The sequence below is a fragment of the Prionailurus viverrinus genome, chromosome D4 (genome assembly GCF_022837055.1).
Source record: "Prionailurus viverrinus isolate Anna chromosome D4, UM_Priviv_1.0, whole genome shotgun sequence".
Classification (NCBI taxonomy): domain Eukaryota; kingdom Metazoa; phylum Chordata; class Mammalia; order Carnivora; family Felidae; genus Prionailurus; species Prionailurus viverrinus.
Genome location: NC_062573.1, coordinates 21,416,733 through 21,443,809, shown reverse-complemented (window position 1 = coordinate 21,443,809; position 27,077 = coordinate 21,416,733). Strand labels below are relative to the sequence as shown.

At 41.3% G+C, this 27,077-nt stretch overlaps 1 protein-coding gene and 1 non-coding gene across 8 annotated transcripts in view; both read right to left on the bottom strand.

The window, feature by feature from the left end:
* The window catches only part of ABCA1 (ATP binding cassette subfamily A member 1), a 324,881-nt gene that overhangs the window by 101,931 nt on the left and 195,873 nt on the right, over nucleotides 1-27,077 (bottom strand). For all 7 annotated transcript variants that reach the window (XM_047829340.1, XM_047829344.1, XM_047829338.1 and 4 more), the window contains one exon: nucleotides 9,402-9,566. In XM_047829340.1, coding sequence (XP_047685296.1) covers nucleotides 9,402-9,467 — 66 coding nt within the window. In that variant the 5' untranslated portion in view covers nucleotides 9,468-9,566. The remainder of the gene's footprint in view (nucleotides 1-9,401; nucleotides 9,567-27,077) is intronic.
* Nucleotides 11,401-11,504, bottom strand: LOC125151024 (U6 spliceosomal RNA). The gene has a single exon (XR_007146585.1). It is a non-coding gene; the product is annotated as a U6 spliceosomal RNA (small nuclear RNA).

Genomic DNA, 27,077 nt, shown 5'->3' with positions numbered 1-27,077 from the left:
AAGCACAATGGAAAATCACACAGAGTTCCATATTGAACTGGGTGCCTCCAGGACTGGAAAGCTGGGAAAAGTGCAAAGTTCTTCTTCCCCATCCATCAAGGTCTGGGTACCATCTTCTCCAGTGGGTTAGATCAGTAAACTTACAAGTAAGCATGATCCACTGGTGAAAACAATATGGTGTCTCTAAAGGAAAACCCTGCCTCAGTGAGTTACCAGGGGATAAATAAGTCTAGGGACAGTATGGAAATCATTAGACATGATTCAACTGAACCGGGGGTGCTCACGCAAAGACTCTCACCTCTTTTATTCCCTTCATTTCTAGACTCTAACGTTCTAATTAGGATGAACACCAAAGAGCCCAGAAGAGTCACAGGGCCTTGTGGTTAAGAGTAATTACAACTGTGGCTGCAGAGCCATAAAGCCAAGAGAACACTGTCCTAAAATCCTCCCTTCTTTTTTTAAACAGATTTTTTTTCTTGATCTTTAAGTACATATATTTTCATTGTGAAAAATTTGAAATAAAAAAAATCGAGGGGGTGCCTGGGTGGCTCAGTCAGTTGAGCATCTGACTCATGATTTTGGCTCAGGTCATGATCCCAGGGTCATAAGATGAAGCCTAGCACAGGGCTCCATGCTGGGCATGGAACCTGCTTGGGATGCTTTCTCTCTTCCTCACCCTTCACCCCTACTCCATTCATACTCGCTCACTCTCTCTCTCTCTCTCTCAAAAAAAAAAAAAAAATCCAGAAAAGTAGAAAAAAGTAAATACAAATCACCCTTAATCCTACTTCCCAAAGATAATCCCTAGAAAACTGAGCTAACAAAGGCTTTCTGTTAATATTTTTTGCCATTTCTATGTATACATGAATATTTTTCTCTACAAAACTGACATTATACAGCATATTTTATATTTATAAAGCAATTTTATATTTTTCTTTTTTATTTAACATCATAATGGAAGTCTTTTATGACATAAAATATTCTCTTAAAATATGGATCTTAATGGCCACTTTGATACTCCATACTGTGAACACATCATAATTAATAAAACCTCTCTGTTCCTGCTGTCATTTGTTGTTGGATTTTGGTATTTTAAATAACCCATTTTTAATTTCCAGAGACCTTGTTATGGTTACCTACTAACTCTTTTTAAATCTTCTTTTTGGAAGGAAATACAAAGATGATAACAGTGGCTATCTTGGAGTGATAAGAACATGGGTGACTTTTCAAAATACCTTTCAGTGCTGGGGCTGGGGCTCAGTTGGTTGAATGTCCGACTCTTGATGTCAGCTGGGGTCATGATCTCATGGTTCGGGGTCATGATCTCAAGGTTTGTGGGGTCAAGCCCTACATCAGGCTGTGCCCTGACAGCATGGAGCCTGCTTGGGATACTTTCTCTCCCTCTCTCTCTGCCCCTCCCCTGCATGTGCACATTAGCATACCCTCTCTCTCTCTCTCCAAATAAAGTTTAAAAACATAAATTTTTTTTTCATTTTAAAAATAAAAAACTATCCTGTGTTTCCTAAATTTTCCATAATGTATATGTATTACTTCTCAAATGGAACAAAAATCCACTGTTACCATATATCCATAAAGAATAGTTTACACTATTTGATAGCACACTAAGGGGGAAAGAAAAGACAAATGAGTCTTTTGGAAAAAGCACATGTCAGTGTGGGGTCTCCAAGACCGAAGATGTGGCTAATCTTTCTAGTATTTCTCTAAATAATCCCAAAGAAGCAACACACATTGAAATCTCCAAGATTTCAAATGACATTCACTCTCTTCTACCATCAAAGTTGAAAGCCCCTCCTTGAAGTTCCCCAGGTACTCAGTGCCTTCATCAGAACATGGCACAGGAGGGACCCTATTTAAAAAAGAGTTTCTCTCCCACTATCACTTTCTTCTCACTAAGCCTGCCACCTAGAAAGACCTAAAAAATGTTCATTGAGTAAGAGAATGAACTGACATTTATAAAATAATACAGATGAAAATACAAATCAATTTGACCCCTCTGGAAAAGCAATATGAATATCCCCTTTCACCAAGTAGTATTCCTACAAATTCACCCTACAGAACTAAATTTAAAATATCAAAAAGCTGTACACATGAAGTTATTCAGCCACTGAAGCATTGCAATTACAAAATATTGGAAACAACTTAGCTGCACAGCAATGGGAAATGATTAAATTATGGTACATCTACTGGACAATATATTGTGCAGTCATCACATCTATGAAACACAGACACTATTAAACATACAATGTTAAGTGAAAAAAAGCAGAGCACAAAATTGTATGTTTTACAAGCTTATAGCTAAATAAAATCATTCACAAATATCAACAGGAATAAAACTTTTTAAAAATGGCATAACTGTGAATGAACTCAAAAAATAATGAACTCAGAAAAAAACAAAAACAAAAATAAGTGAAGAGTATGAGTAAGATAAACAGTGGTTATCACCCTTGGCGCTCTGAAGCTACCATCTGTATATTTAGGATAAACAGTAGCTACCATTTATTTATTTAGAGTCCAGTACATAGTAAGCACATTACATATGGATGATCTCATTTATGTCTCCAAACAACCTTGTGATGTAGGAACCATTAATGTCCCCATTTTATATGTGGCAAAAATATATATAAGTAGGGGAAAAGGAAGAGTAAGTCATAGAGACAAAGGCAGAATTGAGATTAACTGCTAGTTCTGCCCAACTATACAGGCCACATGACATTGACACAGCAGTGGCCCAGGTGGGAAGTGACCCCATTCAGTGGCATGGTCACAAAACATCAACTAGTTCCACGGAGGTAAAATGAACTCATGGTCTATAGATTTTTAACAGTTACAGCCAATGGTGAGCACCTACTATATACCAGGGATTTTTATACATCTCATCTCTAATATTTAATTCTCATAATGACTCTGTGAGACAGGTTGAATCATTACCATGAAACTAAGGTTTGAAGAAGTTATCACCTGTAGCCTGGTAAGAGAGTGTACCAGCACTTGAACCCAGTTCTACTGACCCCCATTTGCTATTGTCCCCACTTTACAGTTGAGGACATGGAGGCTTATAGTTAATAAATAAACATCAAAAGTTGGCAATAGGATATGAACTTATCAAATAAAAGCTGTATTGATGAATTACCTTAAAATTAACAGCAATCTGCCATGGTAGATTGGGGCCAAAAGATCCCCCTCTTACTAACTTGCTAATTTATAGTATTTCTTTACCTATGATACACATATTTTAAAGCATTCCTCTCAGAATTGCTTTGAAATTTAAGAAGATAATGGATATAAAAGTATTTCAAAACTAGAAAATGCAGGCTACGTATCAAGAATCATTATTACAAATATGAAGATTATTTGGAAATAAGAGAAGATATACACGAAATTACATCAAATGAAAGAAGAAAACAGAACATAAAATGGTACATACACATGTAATAATTACAATGGTCTCCTTGGGCTACGGTCACTCAAGTCCCTTCAGGGCCAAGGACTACACGATCTGATTCCCATCATCATGACCCATCCACTTCAGGGACTTCTTCTGCACATAAAATAAAATTCAACTGCCCTTCCCCAACTCCAAGGCCAGGCATGATCTGGCCCTGCCAACCCCCAACTCATCTCCCCAGCTGGTCTTGATTCACTCCACCAGTGCCACTGGCTTTTCTGTTCCTTGACTTGGGAACATGCGTTAGGCCCATAGCCTTCACACCACGTGTCTCTCTACCTGGAATATGATGCTGCCCCTAATCTCTGAGCTCCTGATCTTCTCCAACTTGAACTTCAGGGCTCTCAGCTTAAATGTCATAACTTTCCATTCTACATTAAGTCCCTTTCCAAGGCCTGGTAGAACCTAACATAGTGCCAAAGTCTGTCTGATTTATTTTCTTCCTAACACCTATCACAGTTTGTTACTATATTTTTACTTCTGTGATGTGTCTTATACCTGCTTCACTCGCTGAACTGTCAGCTCCGCGAGGGCCAGGATCACATCTGTCTGCTCCACCACTACACCCGGTCCACTGTCCCATATGTAGTGGATGCTCAGTCAATATTTATCCCAATGAAACAATAAATGGCTACGTGTTCTAACTTTCTTCATCCCATACAAGACGAAACTAAAACTCAAGAGAAACGACTTTCCCTTAGCCATTGAGGCATATGGTGGCCAAGCTGGAATTAGAACAGAATTAGAATTAAATAAAAATTAGAATTATTATCCGGATTTGAACCGTCACTGCCAGGCCAGGAACAAGGATGAGGAAGAAATGTATCAGCTGAAACTGGAAGTGGAGAGGGAATGTGGAAAGTTTTCATCTACCCTGGAAAATTTTCTAATGGCTCTTAAATGAGGAGTTTTAATTTCTATTTATTTGATAGTTTATTCCTTATCGTTAACCAAAGTCCAAATACCTACACTCTCTGCGACAATTAGAATTACCTATCTTCCCAGGCACATGACTAATCAGATCTAATAGAGAAAATTAATAGCAAAAGCAAAAAAGAAAGGCCAGATGGCCACAGTGTCCCATCTGTTCCATGGGACCTTGGCCTCTGGCTCAGCCTAAAACCAGATGAGGATCCTGAGAGCCCTGAAGCCCCTCGCCCTTCCGGTCCCAAGCCCTGTTTGTACTGAATGACTGCCACCCACACAAGTTAACCGTTACTTTGGACCCAAACTGAGCTTTGCACTCGACTTTCGCAACTCTCGGTGTATTCTTTGCCCAACAGAAACAACGGAAAGCTAACCCTGGTTGCTGGCTGTTGTGAGGGGACAATGGGGGCACAAAGAGGTCCCCAGGATTCATTAGCAAACAAGGACAGAGAGGGAAAGGGCAAATGTTGACTTTCCACAGGGCCCAGTTTTTACATATTCTTCCCAGCAGCAGAACACAAGGCCCCTATAGCAGGGGAGCCTCATAGAGACCTGCAAACTAATGGCCCATTTAATACATTTACTACTCCTTCAGTAACCACTTATTAAGCATATCCCAGGTACCAGGCTCTGAAGCTAAGTGTGTATTTCTAGAATCTGAGAAAATGGGAAACAAGCAATGATATCCCACACATTGTGGGCAAGAACAATCATGGAGCTTCTTTCCCTGCCCAGTAGGCAGTGGGTTCTGACTCTGTGAGCTAACGAAGAGGAACCAAAACCCTGGACAGGTCCCCATGTCTCAACAATATCATCCAGAAATCCAAGCCAGGTGGATTGGGAAGTAGCTACCAGTCAGCACTTAAGATCCATGGGCATTAAACCCTTAGTGCAGATAAAGCAAAACCAGCCGGGGGGAAAAAAAAAAAAAAAAAAAAAAAAAAAAAGCCTGCAGGGACACCAGGAAACTGGTTCCGGTGCTACTTCTGTGACTGACCCACTCTGGACCCCTGCCCCCCAGCCTGGAATCCCAGATCCATCAACTGTACTAGGGGCAGCCCAGATCTCTCCAGCTCTGACAACCTAAGCATCTATAACCTGGAATAAACTGCCTTTTTTTTTTTTTCAGCTTCAGAAAAATACATTTCCTTGAGCTCTCAGGAAGGGAAGCAAGGGCAAGCTAGCAGGCTTGTGGTGTACCATCCAGAAAAGCCCTTTTGTGTCAGATGCTGTATCTTTACTTCCGCCAGCAAAAACTCTGCCAGAAGGCTACAAATTGCCTTTGACTAAGCCTGCCTATCTCCCTAATCTTACCTCTTTTTAAATCCAGAAGCAGTGCTAAACCAGAAGTGACAAGCTCAAGACCAGAAGAGGCTGGCCCAGTCTGAATGGCCCAATCCCACATCTTGTTCCAAGACCCCAAGCTCCTGATTCCTTGGTTGAGCTTGGGGAAATCCCTCCTCTGCTTTGCGTCTCAGTGTTCTCATGTGTGAAATGAGAGGTGTGGACTGGACTACCTTGAGCCCTGCTTTCATTGCTAAGATGAAACAATTCTTTCCACCACTCAGTGGTTAATGGATATGCTATGGCAAAGACAGTTTCCCATCATGTGCGCTGCTGCCATCAGGATGAGAAGAGGAGGGGACCTGGAGCACACAATGGTTAAGAAGTGAGGATAAGTGATGAACAGATAGGACTTGGAAATACCAGGACTTGAAATTTCCCAGGAAATACCTGGGAAAAGCCATGAGAAACAGAAGCAAAGGTGAGGAAAAGGTCAGAAACTTCAAGGTTTTTTTTTTTTTGTTTTTTTTTTGTTTTTTTTTTTCAACGTTTATTTATTTTTGGGACAGAGAGAGACAGAGCATGAACGGGGGAGGGGCAGAGAGAGAGGAAGACACAGAATTGGAAGCAGGCTCCAGGCTCTGAGCCATCAGCCCAGAGCCCGATGTGGGGCTCGAACTAACGGACCGCAACATCGTGACCTAGCTGAAGTCAGACGCTTAACCGACTGCGCCACCCAGGCGCCCCATAAACTTCAAGTTTTTGAGACTGAAAACAAAAAATAATGATGCTACTGAGAAGCAATCTGACAATGATTTAGAGTACCAGCTCTGGAGTCAGATTATCTAGACTCGAAACCTACATGCACTCCTGAGTAGCAGCGTAGATGGACCTCAGACAGATTACTTAGACTCTCTCTGAACTTCAAGTACCCCAGCTACGACACAAGGAGATAACAGTACTTCATGGGGTCCTAAAGAATTAATCTAATTAATAATGGAAGCTCATCCTAGGCGTTTGCTTTTATTATATTATAAAATAACACATTATATTTTACTATTACTATTACCATCAATCAAGACAGACAGGATACATAGATTCTAGTTTCTACTCTCTGACTAGTGACCTTAGGATTTAGGTCCCCACTTGTAACATGAGGCAGAAAAAATAATAATAAAATAACATAACATAAGATAACATAACATAAAAATAAATCAGTGATTCTCAGACTAGTACATATATTCATGAGGGATTAAATAGGAGTTCTCTGTGAGGATTTTAAACATGTTGGGTTTTCATTTCAATGGTCATCTAAACAAATTCAAATAAACGTATATGAACCTGGGGCATCTGGGTGGCTCAGTCGGTTAAGCGTCCAACTTTGGCTCAGGTCATGATCTCACGGTTTGTGAGTTTGAGCCCCGCGTCCAGCTCTGTGCTGACAGCTCGGGGCCTGGAGTCTGCTTCAGATTCTGTGTCTCCCTCTCTCTCTGCCTCTCCCCTGCTCACGTTCTGTCTGTCTCTCTCTCTCTCAAAAATAAAATAAACATTGAAAAAAATTTTTTTAAAAAATCTGAATCTTCTGAATGCCCACTTTATAACTACTTCTGGCACAAGATTTCAAAGCCTAGGTTTACATTTGTATTTGTGATTGTGTTGGCACCGATGTAATTGTAGCAGACTAATGAAAAAGGAACAGATGCGGACGCAATTTATAAAAGAGGAGATTGGACCAAATGAACGCCAAATGATATCAAATGCAAGTCACTGGAAAAGCAGTTGAAGAACTGAATCGTTAGCACAGCAATGCAGACTGTCCAAACTCCAAAGAATCAGCACTACAGCATTCACTACCAAATTCACCTTACTACTTATAATCTGGTTTCAGCTGAACAATGATAGCTGTCTTACTACATTAACGATGTTAATTTGAATTGTACTGGTTTTACAATTTTGTTTGCATTTAATTTGCAAGTATGTATAGGTCATATGGTTGTATAATAGCCTGTAAGTATACCTTGTTTCACATATGTACACAAGTAACATCACAAAAAAGAAGAAATTCGGCAACAACAGATGTTGGCGAGGATGTGGAGAAAGAGGATCTCTTTTGCACTACTGGTGGGAATGCAAACTGGTGCAGCCACTCTGGAAAACAGTATGGAGGTTCCTCAAAAAAATTAAAAATAGAACTATCCTACGACCCAGCAACTGTACTACTAGGTATTAATCCAAGGGATACAGGCATGCTGTTTCGAAGGAGCACATGCACCCCAATGTTTATAGCAGCACTATGGACAATAGCCAAAATATGGAAAGAGCCCAACTGTCCATCGATGGATGAATGGATAAAGAAGATGTGGTATATATACACAATGAAGTATTACACGGCAATCCAAAAGAATGAAATCTTGCCATTTGCAACTACGTGGATGGAACTAGAGGGTATTATGCTAAGCGAAATCAGTGAGTCAGAGAAAGACAAATATCATATGACTTCACTCATATGAGGACTTTAAGAGACAAAACAGATGGACATAGGGAAAGGAAGCAAAAAATAATATAAAAACAGGGAAGGGGACAAAACATAAGAGACTCTTAAATATGGAGAACAAACAGAGGATTGCTGGAGGGGTTGTGGGAGGGGGGGTGGGCTAAATGGGTAAGGGGCATTAAGGAATCCACTCCTGAAATCATTGTTGCACTATACGCTAACTTGGATGTAAATTAAAAAAATAAGTTAAATTAAAAAAATTTTTTTAATTAAAGAAAAAGAATAAGTTTCGCGAACACAAGGGGAATCTTGACATTTTTGTTCTTTTAAAGAATGTCCAAGCATTATTCTGGTTTGAGAAACACTAATTCAATTCTCTCAAAGGTCTCTTACAGCTTTTTGAGTCTAAGATGATCATTTTGGTTATAGACATGTTAAGCTTAGTTAAGATAACCCAGTGGGGACTCAGGCTCTGAACTCAGAAGAAAGGGCAGGGCAGGAAACAGATTGAGAAGCCAACTACAGAGGGGTGCAGCTAAGCCCAGGAGACTAGATAGGGTGTCCAGGAGTGTTCATCAGAGATAGACAAGCAAAGAGCTGATGTCTGAGCTCCAGGGAGCTCACCGTGCCTCACAGCCTTTACCCTCCTCTGTGTAAAAACACCATTCACCTGAGCATTAAAGATGATCTTCTCAAGATATGCAAAGAATTTGTGTCCCAACTGGGAAGTGAATGGCTTAGAACCCTCCACAGCAATCAAACAAATCTCAGTTTTATATTCCTTGAGGCTTTCAGTCAGAGCTGAGAGAGTCCACACTGACACGAAGAGATCAGCGTCTCTCTCTAAGAGCTGGGCTGTTAACTCACTTCATTCCCACCTCCCAGAAATACAAGGGCCCTTCAGGTGCTCACAGCCAGGTGGCCCCAAGGCTGTAGCAAAAGGAAAGAATGGGATGATCAGAGGCAATTCTGTGCCAGATTCCAGGGGTCAGAACTCATGCCTGGCCACTAGCACAAACTAAAGCTGACATTTCTGCCTGGCCGCACATCTTCCCTCTCTCATAAGCAGTAGGGCTCTATCAGGACCACACGGACCTGTGCTCATCAGGGCCAGATTCATTCTTTCCCTTTAAGAAACCAAGAGGATTCCCTCTCCTCCCTTCTCCAATCCCCAACTCACAACCATGAAGAAAAGCAGAGGAGAACCTCCCCAGAGAAACCCAAGCTTACTGTTTGTCTTCTTCTGAAAGTGAGGTTCTTCCACAGCAGCAACCTCAACTGTGGCCAGTAAGCCATGTTTCCTCAGCCGGCAGCCGCAGCAACCAGTGTGTGGCTCAGGAGCTTCTGGAGGCAGCAGCAGCAGCTCACAGCAGGGACGCTGTGGCTGGTCATTAACTGAAAGATAAAGCAGGAGAGAACGCTATCAGTTATTGTTGCAAAGCCATACGCCAGTGAGGGCTGTTGCACCAGCCCCCCTCACCTGGGACCTCAAAACCCAGATCAGTGTCCTAATTACTCTCAGGAAGCCCTGAGTCCCCAACTTGCGGCTTCAGAGTTTCTCCTGTAAACAGGGATTCTGGAGGTTTTTCTGGCTGCAGCCTGGAAGCTGGTCATTATAAACCTAATCATTTTAGCTCCGTTGGTGCGACCATTTGGGAATGAAAAACGCACTTATGAAAGAAAACAGACTTAAGTGAGCAATCTTGGTTGGTCAAAACCCTGAGGTTGGAAATGGCACACTGGAATCCCAGACACCTGTCTCACTTGTCTAAGAAAAATGCTTCCCTTCCCATAAAACGTAGCAGCGTTTATGAATTTTGCTTTGAACCTGGAGTAATTTATGCTAATTCTTAAAATTCGCTACCGACCACATTTTCATCTGGCCACATAGCTGTGCCCTTCAAATGATAAACGGCACCATCGTAAAGCAGTTTCCCAATCTGGAAAGCCACGGAGTTGTTTTAGATGACTATGAGTAAATACCGAGGAAATAACATTGACACCTGGTTCCCAGGTGACGAGGACAATTCCAGTACTGTGTGTCTGTAGAAAGAAAACAATATCCCACGGAGAAACAAGTCAGCTGAGGCAGGCGGAGAGCATCACCTGCGAAACCAACAATCTCCCACTGCCCAGACATATGTACACTCTGGCTCTACTCCACCTGTGTGCACCTGCACACAGGGCCTGGCCCCTCCTTATCAGGTGTCACAGGTACCTCCCGGGAGGACTGTTTCACCCTGCTGAGCAAAAGGATGGTTCTCATAAGCAGCGGATACAACATGCTGTGTGTCCCAGCTGCCCGTTCAACAACTGTATTTATTAAATGCTGGAATAATCCCAAGTAGTCAGACTAAAATTAAAGTTGGGGAAAGGGTAGAAAATGAAAAGTGGAAGAAGGGAGGGATACACAGGTCAAAGTTAGGTCCTGCTGGCACTTCATAGTCATGAACTCTTGCCACAACCCAGAAACCAGCTTTACTTCCAAATAGCTCAGTTTATCATTGTGGCCCCTAGTAAGGTAGAGGTGGGAGTGGGAAACTAGGCAAGGGAGGAACAAATGGCAAAAAGAACTAATGCAGTGACCACTTGTGGATATAAAACCAAATATTGGACTAAAAAATCTGTGAGTCCAAACGAGATTGCAATGCAAAGGTCAACCTTTTACCCTTTTGCTGCCCACTTCATGAGGACTTGCATTTAAAACCTCTAGAGAAAGAAGAGAGTGGAGGGAGTTTTCAGTTTCTGAGAAGGAAAGACCCTACTACTATGTATTTTAATTCATTCATTGACAATCCAACAAATCAGGAGTTACTCTGAAATATTCAAGCTGTAGGTTCTATTTCTTTATCATTTGCTCAGCAAACCTCTAGGACATAGACCCCCAAAATTTCTCACCCCAAAAAGAAGAGTTATACTGGCACTGCATTGGTTTGCAATTCATTGTTTAAAGCTGTCAACGGACCTCCCAAGCACTGAGAGCCAGAATGCCACTGTGAGACGTGTCTGTCATCCCAATTGTTTTGTAAGTGGCCTAGGATAGGGCTTGCATTCCAGAAATACTGAAATAAATAATTAGCTAGATTTTTCTCATGCAAAAGCTGCTCTCTAGGAATCACTTAGTTGATTTAGAAGCTACATGAATCTTTTCAGATCCCCAGGGTAACAATGAGAAGCTTGGAACACAAGTTATTTATTTATTTATTTTAATTTTTAAATTTTATTTAGTTTTTAATATGGAAGCTTCATGAATCTGCATGTCAGCCTTGTGCAGGGCCCGTGCTAATCTCTGTTTCACTCCAATCTTAGTATATATGCTGCCAAAGCAAGCATACAAGATTGTAATTTAAAAACAATTAACATAGCAGAGAGAGCCCCAATAGGAATCAACCCCAGCTCCCCAACTATGTGCCCTTGGCCAAGGCTTTATACTCTCTGAGCTTCAATTTCCTCATCAAAAAATGCAGATGACAATACCTACCTTGCATGATATTCAAATGATTAAATGAGATAATATAAATGAATTCCCAACACAGTACATGGCACATTGTAAGTGCCAAAGAAATGAGCGCTCTTCTTCCCACTTATCTTTCTCTGTTCTATCGGTACCTCCTAACAGAGCAATGGTTTTACCCTGTCCAAACATTCATTTCTATTCCATTATTTCTAGCAAATCCATTGTGGGTTTCTGGAAACCTGAATAGCCTCATGTTAGAGACCCCCACAGCCAAACCATAGCACAGAGTCCCCTAAACTTCAGTGAAAAATCTCAGAGGAAGAGAAGACACATCTCAATAGAGTGTTCATGAGATGAGAAAGGGCAGGAAGAGATTTTCTGGAGAGTACTTTCCTGAAAGGAGAGTTTCTGGGTCTCCAGACATGGGTTCTGAGCCCAGTGACCCTCCAGGAGACATGCAGAGAAGGTTGTTAGCAAGAAGTAGCCCAGAGCAGCAATGAAGGTTCTGCTCTGGCTTTGCCGGGTACAAGCAGGCAGGCTTCTTCCCCCAAATCCCCCACCCACCTTGGCATGGCCCTGGCCTCCTGAATAATTCCCTCTTCCCACTTCAGAACACAGTGATCGTTGCTGGGGCAATTCTGTCCACAAAGAAGGGTTTGGCAATGCCCAAACCCCTCCGCTCAGGTAATTGAAGCCAAAGGGACATTTCTACATCAGTTTTCCAAGGAAGTGAACAAACAAACCAAAACCAAAAAGAATGCAGTACTATGTACTAGATTTCTCAATGTTTCAAAGCCAGTCACACACTCGCTTCTGCCCTTATGCACATTTCCAGTTACTGGCTGGAAAGGGTCCTACTTCACAATCACTGCCAGTCAATAGGCCACTCTGTCAATCCCACTCCTGGGTGACCACGGCAGCCACTTCACTGGTCTCCCTGCCTCTAGTCTTGTCCCCCTCCCATCCATTGATCAGGGAGCAGCTGCAATTATTCGATTAAACCATATATCCAAATGTGCCATTCTGCTCTTAGAACCCTCTGCCAGCTCCCCACTGCCCTAAGGAGGAAGTCCAGTCTATGTGGTAGTTTAACTGGTCTCCCTGATGACTCCCACCCCTCTCACACTGCTCCCCACCTCCTAAACCATGCCCAGAAGAAACTACTGACAGGCTCTGAATGTCCTACCGCCAGGACTTCTTGGTATATTCCCTGTCCAGAAAAGCCTTTCTCCCAGCACTGTCTGCCTGGCTAACTCTTCTTCAACCTTAGGTCTCCATGTAGCTTCCGCTTGCCCAGGATCCTGTCCTGATTACCTCCCCTGCACTGACACCTGGGTTAGGAGGCCCTCCTGGGTACTCCGAGGGCTGCCTCTCTTTTCCCTTGAAGTATTTCTCCTTCATTCTGAGTCCGCAGGAACCACTTCTGTTTTCTTCATCGATGTTTTCCCTAGTACCTGGCATGCAATAAACAGTCAGGGAATGTTTGCTTAATTAATTGACTAAGAGATGGACAAGAGAAATAGGGTTTCAGAAGGTAAGGGTGGTGGCATTTCTGGGCCTGTGGTAAACTGATTTCTCAAGCTTGATTAACTGATTCCGGTAAATTGTCCCCAGAGAGGATAGCTCTATGTTCAGCAGGCTTCTACCACATGCTCCAAGGCCATAAAGGACTGTTGAGTTTTCCCAGGCGACTCCTGGGGCATCCGGGAAAATGTAATTAAATCTAGGTCTACTTCCCACAAACACTAGGTTTAGCTAAGGTCCAAGCGAGCCATACCAAGGTCAGTAGAGCCATGGAATCTGCTTTCTGCCAATCTCCATGTTCAAGTCCTACGTGCTCTCTCTCTCTGTGGGTCGCATCATCAGTCACTCAGGCAGACCACCACCCTTTGCCAACATTTAACATAGTTTCCACACCCTAACCTTCTTTTGTATAGTATGGACCTAGTGGAAGAGGCTTTTCAAAGTTTTAACCACTTTCTTAAAGGAATTTTCACTTCTGGAGTGCCTGGGTGGCTCAGTTGGTTAAGCGACCGACTCTTGGTTTCGGCTCAGGTCATAATCTCACGGTTCATGAGATAGAGCCCCATGTCAGCTTCACGCTGACAGTACAAAGCCTGCTTGGGATTCTCTCTCCCTGTCTCTCTACCTCTCCCCTGCTCGCTCACTCTTTCAAAATAAATAAACTTAAAAAAAAAGAAATTTTCACCTCAAATGCCACTAATATTAGAACATTATTCGTATCCAGAGAATATAGCAGACTGCTAAAGCATAGCCTTCTCAAATAAGCAAAGATGCTCAAGATCATTAGTTGTACAGAAATGCAAATTAAGACCACAATGAAATACACATCTGCTAGAAGTAGTACAATTTTTAAAAATTTTAAAGCACGAGCAAGTCTGTGGAACAACTGGAACTCTCATACACTGTTGGTGGGAATGTAAAATGGAACAGACGCTTTGTAAAACAGCTTGGCAATTTCTTGTAAAGTTACACACAGACTTATGATACAGCTCAGCCATCTCATGCTAGGTATTTACCCCAAAGATAGGAGGGCATAAGTTCGCACAAAGACTTGTGGATGAACACTTACAGAAGTCTTATAGGGAATAGCCAAAACTGAAAACAACCCAAATATCCATCAACTAACAGATAAATTAAAATGGAATACTACTGAGCAATAAACAAAGAGCAAACAACTGATATGTACAACAGCATGGATGAATCTCAAAAGCCTTACGCTAAGGGAATAAGCAAGACACAAGAAACTGCCTCTTTATGACTTCATTTATAAGACATGCCGAAAAGGTGAAGCAATGAGGGCAAAACTCAGATCCGTGTTTGATCTGTGGAGGCTGGTGATGGGTGGAGGTTGAAAACAGATGGCAGAAGGAGCACTGAGTGATGGGAGATCTTCTGTATCATGATTGTGGTCGTGGCTATATACATCTATCAAAACTCATCAAACTGTACACTTTAAAGGGGTAAATTAAAGCCAATTTGACAATAAATCATACTAAAAAAATTTAAAAATTTTAAGGGTAAATTAATTGTATGTAAATTATACATCAATAACCTGACCCAGCCCCCCCCCAACAAATCATTTTCCTTCTATTATAATAGTTGATATGCTCCACAAGTCCATTCATGCCTTGGAGGACCTGAGAACTGTACAGCGTAAAGTCTGATTATTGTGTGATTCACTAGGGTGAATAGTGGATAAAATATTCGCTCTATATTCATTCAACAAACAAGGAAGCCTTAACTCTGCAAGGGTCCCCATTAGCACAACAAATATTTACTGAGTGCCTATTACATGCTGTTCTGGATCCTGGAGAGCCTGAAGTGAACAAAAGAGGCAAAATTCCTGCTCTTGTGGAACTTCTAGGAAGGAGGTGGAAAATAGAGAGCAGCAGGTTAAGGCAGTGGGAGGTAGGAGTAATGAAGAAAAATACAGCAGAGTAAGGGAACAGAAAGTATTGGGGGACGGGGTAACTCCTTTCTGAGGAAGCACCTTTAGGACAGTGAAATGACACTGGGCTGTGCCACTTGCAAAAGGGTCACCAAGTGACACCAAGAATGTCAGACTCAGTGATGCTGGCATAAGAATAAAACTACAGGTTTACAGGAAGCTTGGTGCAAAGAGGAAAATACACATACAGCCCCAGTCAGCACCCACCACGCTGCTCCTCCAGCCCCTTCTTCACCAAAACACTCGGCCCTTGTGCACTTCACATTAAGTTTCAAAGAGAGATGAGAAATACAAAGAAGAAAGGAGGAGACAGACAGAGGAAGTCCTGCAAAAAAGACAAGGTAGGAAGGTTTATTTCCCACTTGGCAAAGCCGTAAGAAAAACAGGAACTACTTCCCGTGACTGCCTTGTACCCTTCTAAAGCATTAAATCTGCCTACGGAAGCGTAATAAGGGGGGAAAAAATGCACATGTTTGCACTGCTGCCAGGAACTCTCAGTCTCTGCAGTCACTGAAGGGTCGGTTGGTGTTTTTCCTTCTGGCAAGAACACTGGGGGCACGTGAGGCCAGGCCTAGAGAGCTGAACTTCCATCTAAGGTGCAGGTCGACCCCTCGGCCAGGGCATGTGCCAGACAAGGGCCGTCCCCAAGCAGGAACCACACCACCACCATTTCTCACTGCAGCAAAGTAGCTGGCCCCTCATAAGGCCATACTCCAGTCAACTGTCTTACTGACAGACAGAAAGTTTGATGCAGTTTTGGAGAACCGTTCCCTCTACACACCTGTCCCGACCTTATAGAGAAGCTGAGGCCCTCAAAAAGCAAGTGGCTTAACCAGACCCACCCCCTAGAGTTAGAGCTGGCCCCCACATGTCTAAAGAAGTAACTTTTCCAACAACTGTTATACGTCCCTCCCCACTATCATCTTTCTGCTGCAATTCTGTTTGTTCTTCTGAACACACTTCTCTTATGAGTTCTATCCAAATATACCCAGAACGTGCAGTCAGCAACTAGTGTTCATTTCTCCCAGAGAGCAGTCTTAAGGGCAACTAGTTCTCCAAATTTTACATAGATAGATAGATAGATAGATAGATAGATAGATAGATAGATAAAGTGTACGTTCTACTTTGTTGACAAATGTCTACATGGTTACCAGAAGCGAGACAGAAGTTGAAATTTGTGACAACAGCTTGTCAGCATCTCTCCTGATAAAACGTATCTAGACGTCTCACATCGACAAACAGCTAGCCAGTAACATACAAAGCAGCAGGTAGATCTAAAGCAGGATTGAACCCTACCACATATGAATTGAAAATGAGTTGGCACTAGAGCTCAATTGATTGCATATTCATGAGATGTTGATACAAAAGCAAGACCCACCTACGCATCTGGTCTCCAAAGAGATGTGGAGGGTCCTGTAAAATTAGGGTATGAAACCCACGAGCCCAACAGAGCACGCTTGCTTTGGAAAAGGTCTGTTCTTTCGTTGCATCTCTGAGCATATGTCTCTGGATCAGAAGCCCCATTCAGGGAAAAGGCTAATGAGATTACTGATAGAAAACCAGGCTGCATGCAACAGGCTCACCGAAACCAGGACTGAAAACAGGACGTAGCTGCTGAGGTGGGAGGAAGGGATTTGGACTGTGACTTCTCCCCTGCTGACCCTGGGGAGCTTTATTAGCCCGGGGTTCATTTGACTGTCTGAGTTTCACTTCTCTGGCCTCCAGGTGCCCCCGAGCTCTCTATCCTTAAGGCCATCCTTGCTAACCCTAAATTCCACCCCCTCACATTTCCCAACCATCCTATAGACTCCCAAATTTAGTTAAACTGCCGTTAGCTGCCATTAGGCCCCTAGAGGCCTGCAGAAAGGCCATGGTCTGCTACTCAGCAACCCCTGAGATTGTGTTCCTACTTAAATGGTAATATTTTAATACTCAAATTTGAGGACAAAAAGATGTAAGAAATCCTCCAAGGTAAAAAGTCAAGGGTAAAAGGAAGCAATTCTACCATTATAGAAGATTTCTATCATCCTAGAAGAGGCTTTATCACATACCCATTTTTAAAATATATATCCAATGAATTTCATCAATTCCAGCAATCTGTGACTCTTGGACACTTTTTTTAAGTGCCAAATGTATCATACTTACTTATTATTAACAATTAGTTTATAGAGGAATACAGATTCAATTTCCTGGACAAAAGTATTTGCTAATAGCTAATTTTCAAAATGAAGGCTATGAAATGAACACATACAAACTGAAAGAAGAGACACATGAATACCATCAAATCTGTAACTAGCCCTGGAGAAGCATTATCCTTCCTGCTGTCAACAATTCTATTTTAAAGGAGACTCACAAGGTTTAAATCTATTTCTATCATATTTGAACAGCCAAAGATACGTTTCATCACTCTCAACATTGCAGTTGCTACCAGCTAATACAGTCTCAGGACTTCTAAAACTGCTAAGAGCAATGGTTTTCAAAAGCAAATCTGTCCCGTACCCAAGTTCTTGTTTCATTGTTATTGAATTATGGAGAAGTTCTAACAAAATATTAGAGATAGCCCATCTCCCCCTGCTGATTTCCATTAAACAAACACAGGGCAACCTTAAAAGGAGGATTTCGGCAAACAATACAACTATTTGCTTTTTCTCTGGTAGGAGTACCTAGCATATAGGAAAAAGAAGTTTCCTGTTGAAAAGAAATCAATCTGTCAACATTATTTATCATAGAAAAAAATTTTTTTTCAACTACCATTATAATACCAAAATAAGAAGGGCCTGGAAGGAAGGAGCTATTGAAGTCAGAAACACCCTGAGCTATACAGAAACACAAGCAAGTCTCCATGAGCAATCAATCATTTATTTGCAGAAAATTTTGACTACCATGTTCCCTGTTGTTGCAGGAGGGTTTCCCAAGAGAATGTTAGGATAAAAGTCTAGTGACTGTATCAGCAAAAACCATTTTGTTTGGCTCCCATCTCTGAAGGGTCAACATCTTCAGATGTCCAACCTTCTCCTAGCATAAAGGGTTTATTTTTATAAAAGTGCTCAAAGGACTTGGGGACAAACCCAAATCCTTTCACCGCCTTCCCCTTCCCTTGGGCTTATGCTACTGTATGGCAAACTCTTCCTAAACATCCTTAACTCTTATTTTTTTAATTAACTGGCCCAGTAGAAAGCAGGGAGGTTTTGGAGTCAGAGAAAACTGGTTTGGAAGCCTGACTCTGCTCCTCACCAGCACTGGGACCCTAGGGACTCTGAGCCCATGTATCCTCTCCAGAAAATAGAATAATGTATACAAACATTAAGTCAGTTCCTGGAACAAAGTAAGTGTCCAGTAAATGGTAGCTATTATAATGATTAGTGCTGCTGACTTCACAGGGTGAAGCATTCATCATGGGTGGGGCATAAAGTGGGTAATTTATTAAAGGAATCTCTCTTCTCTCTTCTTTGTCCACAGAAGGTACTATTTCCCCAAAGGCCTTTCCAGAATGAACTGGAGCTCTCCCCAGTGCCCAGCTCAGTGGAAGATGTTAAAGGCGTGACCCTGATACCCTGGTGCCACTTCTGGAATTGTTTTACCACGAAATCCTCTTTTGGGAGCCCCCAACACTCACTCACACTATTCTCTCCATGCTCTGGGCAGGCAACTCCTATTCCCTATGCAAGCACACTGCTCCCTTCCTCCAAGTCTTCAGCACCTGACTCAGTTTCCCTCTCCACCGTGTCGTCTCCTCCAGCCTCTATATCAACTACCTGTTTGCTACCTGGGCCTTACACTTCATCTTTTCAGGCTCTCCCTACAATCCTCTCCAGGCTACTGACTTATCAGGTGGTCCCTGCTAAACTGTAAGCTACGTGCAGCAAGCTACTGTGTCTCAACATCTTATTCTCTGCCATATTGAGCCCAGTGCCCAGGAAGACTCTATGCTCTGTAACGTTCGTGGAATGAAGGCTTCTGAAGTCAGACTTCAGGAATGAGAGAAAATAGTTAAAGCAGGCTCACTACAGTAACAAATCAGAAGTTTCATGAAAGTAGAAGTTCAGATAGCCCAGAAGCATGACAAAATTTCCAGCTGTGCTCAAAGAAACTCAAGTTCAAGCGCATTTAATTTGGTTGTCCTCAAAGCTGCCCTAATTCGCTGGGAAGGACATTCATTTTCATTGGCTTCATGTGGGCAAAGGAGAATGGGTAATTTGCCAGACACAGGCTCTAGAACCCCTATAAGCATGCCAGCTACAAGAATACCTCCCCTAGGGGCTCAACCCTAAATATAAGACTGCCAGCATTGGTCAAGACTCTTGAACTCTAAACACATAGGCTCAAGTCAAAAACTCACTCAATGAAGCACAGCAATACCTGAATAAAATTTTTCCACCTCAATACTCTATTCCCTCTACATTTGCCAAAACGAGTTATCTAACCCCAGGCTCTTGTCCCATTCTAGCTCACTGAGTATGTGACCAAACCCCAGCAATCTTTATCCAGAACACCTTCTTTCACCAGCCAGCTCTTGAGGCAGTGAGGACTTCTGTCACATGTCTGAGATGCTTCTGTTTCTACGGCCCAGCCAGGACCAGGTAACTAAGTAAGTGAAAATTTAGTCGGGCTTCCAGGACCGGCACAGAGATCCAGGGTCTGAGCTCCGCCCCCAACTTTACACCTGGAACTCCTCTATAACAACCAAAAGAAACCATGTTGCTGGCTGGGTTGCTTAATTAAAAGAAGAAAGAGGAATAAGATCACAAGTTTAAATCCATACACTTGTGATTCTGAAAAGCAAAAACTGAAGAATGTTGGCCTTTTTTTTAAACACTGGCAACATGAACTCCATTTTTTGAGGTTTGGGAGGATCTTCTCAGAGGAAACAGATCTCTACCATTCCGATTATTATTATGATTCTAAGTATTCCTGCTAGAAAGTGCTGTCATTAAGATTTTCACAAATCCAACATCTTATATGCCAGATTAAAAAGTGTTCAAGGAAAAGAAACTAAACTATTGGGTGCAACTCCTACTAGCCTTCTTTTTTTAACAGTGGTTTTACAGTGCCATTTAAGTATCTGCACAATCCAATCTCCCAGGCAGCCATGTGCTAAATATCTACATCAGGTAAGCACCAGAGTCCCCAACCTGGTGCTCTGCCTAAAGACAGAGTGCCTTGCTGGTCTCTGCAGCCGCCAGGGGCACATGCACTCCTCTTAATGGAGGCCATTGGAACCAACTGTCAGACAACCCTCCCTTTGCTCTGGGGAAGAGAAAGGCACGCTGTGATCATGTGAAATGTGACCAGGTTTGGAAACTGGAAAATGGCACTGATGCCACTAAATTTGCAAATCCTGCAACAGAACAGACAACTGAATTAACATAACTTGACCAAAGGCTTTCTTTTTTCTTGAACCCAAGGTCCTCACTACAATGAACACAATCACTAAAGTTAAAAAACAAAACAAAACAAAACACCACTCTGCCCTGAATCACAATTAATCTTAACGGGCCAAAATTAGCACAGGGTTTTGTACTTTTGCATAAAGGAAACAGACTCCAGTTAAGACTCGACCTTCAGGACTGCTGTGGGGATTTCCTTCCTATTCAAACCTACAACCAAGGAGCAATTCTAATTGGAGAGAGAGAAAATACAGTTAAAAAACTCCTTAATTCTAATTGGAGAGAGAGAAAATACAGTTAAAAAACTCCTTAAGATTCAAATTAGACCAACAGACAATAAATAAAAGAGGCCAGTCTGATTTTCAAAGATTCAGTGTCCATTTTAAGCTGAAAAGGACAGACTTGTATAGACACAATTTTTTTCTCTCCTAAAAGGACATTTGTAAATATTACCCAAAATTCTGGTATAGTAGCAAAAAGTCTGGATTAAAATACGAGGGGCCAAGATTTTAATTTCCAGGTAATGACCCCTGTGGGGTAAATCCACTATATCACTTTAAGCCACAGAACAGAAAACAAGTCTTGATGATAAAGAGGCTGGAGTAGAAGATCTGAATCTAGGAAAACTGCTTGGAGCTTGGGTATCAGACTTGAGCTTGAATCCCCCGTGTTGGTTGCCATCGTGCCATTAGCCAAACGTGTGAACCATGAACGACTTATTTAACCACTCTCTGCATCAGGTATACAGAGACATCTCTGCATGATGGGACATACATCAATATTTCCCCAAACGTGGGAATTCATCACAAGGTGAATTTAAGTGCCACTTAAATTCCACTTAGACAATTCTAGATGGACAGATGCAGTGTGAAAAACTGAATCACACAAGAAAAATTCATTCAACACTTTTTTGGCCTTTACAAAAATTTTACTACATTAAAGAGAAAGTTTGTTTGGTCTGCTCTTCAACACTTCTTTAATATTGGCTAATACCCCCTTTTAACAAAGTGACAACAAGTCTCTGAGTCCACCAGCACCTTTGGAAAGAAAGTTTATTTCACAGACAGACTATTTAGAAAAACGATTTTTTTTTTAACATTTATTTATTTTTGAGAGAGAGAGCATGAGCTGGGAAGGAGCAAAGACAGGGCGACACGGAATCCGAAGCAGGCTCCAGGCTCCAAGCTGTCAGCACAGAGCCCGATGAGGGGCTGGAACTCGTGAACTGCAAGATCATGACCTGAGCCGAAGTCAGACGCTCAACTGACTGAGCCACTCAGGCACCCCAAAAAATGACTTGTTTTCACTCTATTTTGTAAATATACTCACAAAAATGTGAGTCAATGTAAATAACCTGAATGACTTATGTGCTGCCTATCAAAGATAGGGTGATGGTGACAATTACAAGAGGTGACACGGAGGAAGGCCTAACCCTCATCGTGCTCTCATCTACCCGTGGTCAGTGGGTAAAATTTCAGTCAGTGAGGAATATGAGTAGAGGATGCATTGCAAACAAAAGTAACCAGAGAGGATGAATGTGAGATACCACAGCAATGAGGAGCAGGAAGGGGCTCCTAAAATCGAAGGAAATTCAGTTAATAAATAGTTATTAAGCCATACTATGTGCTAATAATCACTGGCGAAAAAACAAATCTAGTTCCTTCAAGTATGCCTCTTCTAATCTAGGATAAAAGCTGTCAAGATAGGTCAGAGTCTTATTTCAAAGAGCCTTGAATGCCAAGCTAATGATCATCATGGCAGCAGACCCTCCAAGTCTTCTGACATGTATTTAGCCGCTAGTACTTTACGTGGTATTTGAAAAAATATTTGCCAAAGAAATGAATCTCAGTTTAATGGTATTTTTTTTGTACATTAACACATTTAATTTTTTTATATTAACACATTTTTCTAATAGTTTATCTTCCTCTTCCCTCCCTCTCCTGGTACCAGAGATCACACCTCACCCCAGTTAAGATCAACGGACACCTCCACCTCCAAGCCCTGCCCCTGGGAGCAGAGAAGGATCCTCAAGGCAATCTAAACTCATTACTCTGGGTCTTTACTGTCTCTCTGCCTTTTCAAGGAAGGCTGTTGCTTCCATCAGTGTTGCCTTTATGTCAAACTCGGGTCATCTAAACACCAGATGCAATTGATTTCAAACTGCCACCCCCTTGGGGATTTGCTTCTTCAAGAAAACAAGCTTGGTATGACCCTTGACAAAAGGAATTATTCCCAACCTGGCATCTTACAGGGATTTTGCAAAGCAAGTGTAAATAGGGATATGAAACCCACACAACTTCACAGTGTCTTTCCTCCTCTCATGCACCCCCCCTTCCCATCCTGAAACCCCTTGCTCCTTTTCCGCCCCCCCCTTCTTCCTTCTGGTCCCAATCTGTTGTGATCTCTGAGATAACAAATTCAGGACAATGCCTCAGAAAGCTGTGTCTTGCCCACCTACCCCCAGTGAGAGTCTTCCAAGATATTTAGGAATATCCTTATAAGGTTAGTCCAGTTCTTATCCTAGGATGGGCAGTGGTGCTCCTTTCACATAATGGCTTAACAGGACTGCAGGATAAGTGTCAGAAGCAAAACCTATACCCACAATGGAGAGATGTCCAGGATAGACCGTCCAAATGAGTATTTTATTTCAGAGAGATTCTCCAAATGGTGAGTTGGAGATGGGAACAACGTCTCACTAAATCATGTTTGCTCTACTGAAGTTTATTGAGATGAACCAACTCCCCCTTCCTTTGCATTTCAGATGAGAATGCCTTTTTGGTTCTATGATTCACGTCTTCCTCCATTAAGGCAGATAAGTAGACAATTTCCACAGCTTTCTTGCCTCTGCCTTCCTCTCCTATCACCTTCACCGTGCCACCTTCACTCTCATCGGAAATACTCTTAGGCACCCCCTGGGTGTCTCCTCTCTAGTCTTGAAACCACATAATCTGTGAAACTAGTGCTGAAGATTTCCCATAGGATATTATCTCTAAGCAGCTCCAATCAAAGAATCACCCTGTTCCTAAATACACACCTAGAGCTGGAGGATGTAAACACATGAAGGGCTCTTTAAAAGTCATGCACTTCCTCCTCTTTCATTTTGTAAAGCAGGGACCTAAATCTTGGAAAAGTAAAATGACTTGCCCAAAGTCATTATATTTTTTACATATAATTTCAGAAATTCACTAAAGAGCCATGATTTCTGAAATTGTATGTAAACAATATAATTCTATGCAAAATTACATGTAATTACACATAAAACTTGGAGTGTACATGTCTATGTATATTTTTTCTGAAGAGAGAATCCATTGATTTCATCATATACTCGAGATTATTAAAAATCCTCTCCCCATAGGGGCATGTGGGTGGCTCAAGTCAGTTAAGCCTCTGGCTTGGGCTCCAGTCAAGATCTTGCAGGTTCATGAGTTTGAGCCCCATGTCAGGCTCTGTGCTGACAGCTCAGCGCCTGCAGTCTGCTTCAGATTCTTTGTCTCCTTCTTTCTCTACCCCTCCCCCACTCGTGCTCTGCCTCTGTCTCTCAAAAATAAATAAAAACATTTTCTTAATTTTAAATAAACAAACATTTAAAAAATCCTCTCCCAATAAATGATGACCTCTGATATTGGTTATGCATATAAAATTCTTTCTGGGAACTGTCCCATACTAAATACCAGTTATCATAAAACATCTGGACTTCAAGACTAGCCAGATAAAATGTTTTGGCTTCCAAATGCTTCTTGGAAGTTGAATTTGGCATAGAAAATGCCAGAGAGTTTTAAACAAATACACACACACACACACACACACACACACACACACACACACACACAGAATGAATAAAAGAACAGATCCTATGCATACAAGGTTGTTTTGGTTTTTTAAAAAGTATTTAAATTCTATATTACTTAGTGAATTATCTCATTCTTATTTTAAAAAATTAATTAATGTGCAAATCAAAGTGCTTTAAAGTGAAAGGTCATAGATGATAACATTTTCTCAAATCACAGCTGCCTCAAAAAGAAATGAAATTGATTGGGTCCCTGACTGGCTCAGTCAGTTAAGTGTCCTATTCTTGATCTCTGCTCAGGTCATGATCTCAAGGTTCTTGGGATTGCTTGGGATTCTGTCTCTCCCTCTCTCTGCCCCTCCCCCACTCTCTCTCACTTTTCTCAAAACAAACTTTAAAAAAATGAAATGAATGGAATCACAATTGTTTGTTCTACAAAAAGTGAGCTGACCTAAATTGAGTAAAAATTTCTCAATCTTTATCACAAACCTAACTACAAAAACTTCACATATATTTCTATTTCTAAGGCTTTTCTGTGATTATCCCATCATTATAATTTGTTTTTTAGAATACAGCAAACAAAAATTAGTTTCCCATTCTCTTTGATTCGTTCAAGTCAGCTTTTATTGAACCCCTTTCATATCAAAGGGGTTGAATTAAGGACTGGGAGAATGAATCAAAGACCTCCTTGAGGAGAACCGTACACTCAAGAGGAATACAAATACATGTTAACTAAAACCAAAAAAACAATTAAATACATGACATGAATAGTGCAGTGATCTAATCTTACGGAAGTAAAAAAGAAGGGGATAATTGTCACTCAGTGTTAGCAGGGAGGAGTGAATCCAGGAGTTCATGAGAGGGATGGCATTCCAATCAGGTCTGAAATTGAGTTTTCAAAATGTAAAAAGACAGGATTTCAAACTTTATTTTGTTCCAGGAACTACATGTGATGCACCTGCCATTCACTGTTCCCATAAATGCTCTTTGCCTTAATATAGTTTATTATCTTAACGGAATGCAAAGTAACAGAAAGCTCTATCCGAAGACAATTTTACACATGAGCTTTTCATTCTGTGGTTTAAAACATTTCTAAATGTACCTCTCTAACAACATCTATGCTGGTTATCTACCAGGGAACTATTTTTAGGTAAAAATATCCAAATGAAAAGGAATCACTCTTTGCCGTTTGCTAGTATTTCTTTTGTCAAAACTTGGATATCCTGACAAAGTCCTGACTCTGATATTGGCAAATTCATGGAAACTAAACTGCCCGGGGTTACAACCTCAGCTTCACTACTTACAAACTCTGTGATCAGGCTCCTTAACCTGTCTATATCTCAGTCTCCCCATCTGTAAAATAAAGATAATAATAGTATCCACAACCTGTGCTTCTCATGAGAACAAACTGAAACATCATGCAAAATGCTTAAAACAACATCCAGGACGCAGTAAATGAACAATAAGTGAAACTGCTTCTAACTAAGTAGAAATGTTTTCTAAGAACTGATTTCTAATTTGTTGTAATAATTTAATAGGAAAACCAGTTTCCCATCCTATTTCACTTTCATAAAGCCGACTTTGAAATTGTATTTACTTTCTGAGAAGGATGCCATACGAAACGGCTAAATCTGATTCCTAGACAGTAATGGCAGGAACAGAGAAATAGCTTATTTCAAAAGGTCCACAACATAATTAAGGATAGTACAAGCAGAAATTGTATTGTTTTATAACCAACAGAAAAAAAAAATTCACCAAAGTTAAGACTGACGGCTAAATTAATACTTCTCTTGCCTTTGTCTTTTTGTTCCTTATACTTTTACAGCCAAACACTCTGCCATTCCATTTTAGATGTATTACACAGGAAAACATTTTGACATCGTAGACCTACTCACAAATATCTGACTGAAGCAATAGTAAAATTTTCATTTTAAAACCAAGAAAAGAATTAATGTTATTGTCTGTTCTTTCCACGGTGTTGCAATCCCTATGCAACCAAGATCCTAAGCTGAGAATTTGGCTGGCCCACTCACAGCAACAAGGGAAATATGATACAGGCTGTAGATTCTGATAAGGGCTATAGCAGATGAATGTACCATAAATACAGTGAGCATTCTCAGAGAGTCCTCTGCTTACAGCAGCTGAAATTGTACCACCTCAAAGCTTAGTGTGGGATCTAAAGTACTCTGGGGTTCACTGGCTGGGTTCAAATCTTAGTCTTGCCACTTGCAAGATGTGTGGCCAGGGACAGACAAGGTAGTTCACCTTTCAGTTTCTTAATCTGCAAAACAGGGATGATAAATAGGTTTGTTGCAGAGATTCAATTAGTATTTGAAAAGCACTTGGAAGAGTGCTTGGCACATGGTGCTATTTAATAGCACCTATGAAATAAACATTACAATAACTCTGGCATTTACGATGATTCCCACATGCAGATATGAAGAGGGTCTCAGTTTTTCATGTAGACCCTCTCCCAGAATAGTTAAATAAAACAAATTTTCAGAAAGATCATTTAAACTTTGATGCTGGAATAATGGCCATATAGAGCATTTTACTTGCATTATTTCTTTGACATCCAGACAGTAAATAAAAATGCATTTGGATTTGAGAGTATTTTAGAAACAAAAAACCACGTCTCTGGTAATTTCTAGATATCCAAAACGTTCACAATTAAAGAGTCTACAGTAATGTCTGCTTAATTACTTTAGGAGCTAAAAAATGAAGTAGCAAAGATATTAACAATTTGCAATCACTATGAACATAGCATAAGTAACTTGGTTCATGGGAGGATAGATCCCTAAAA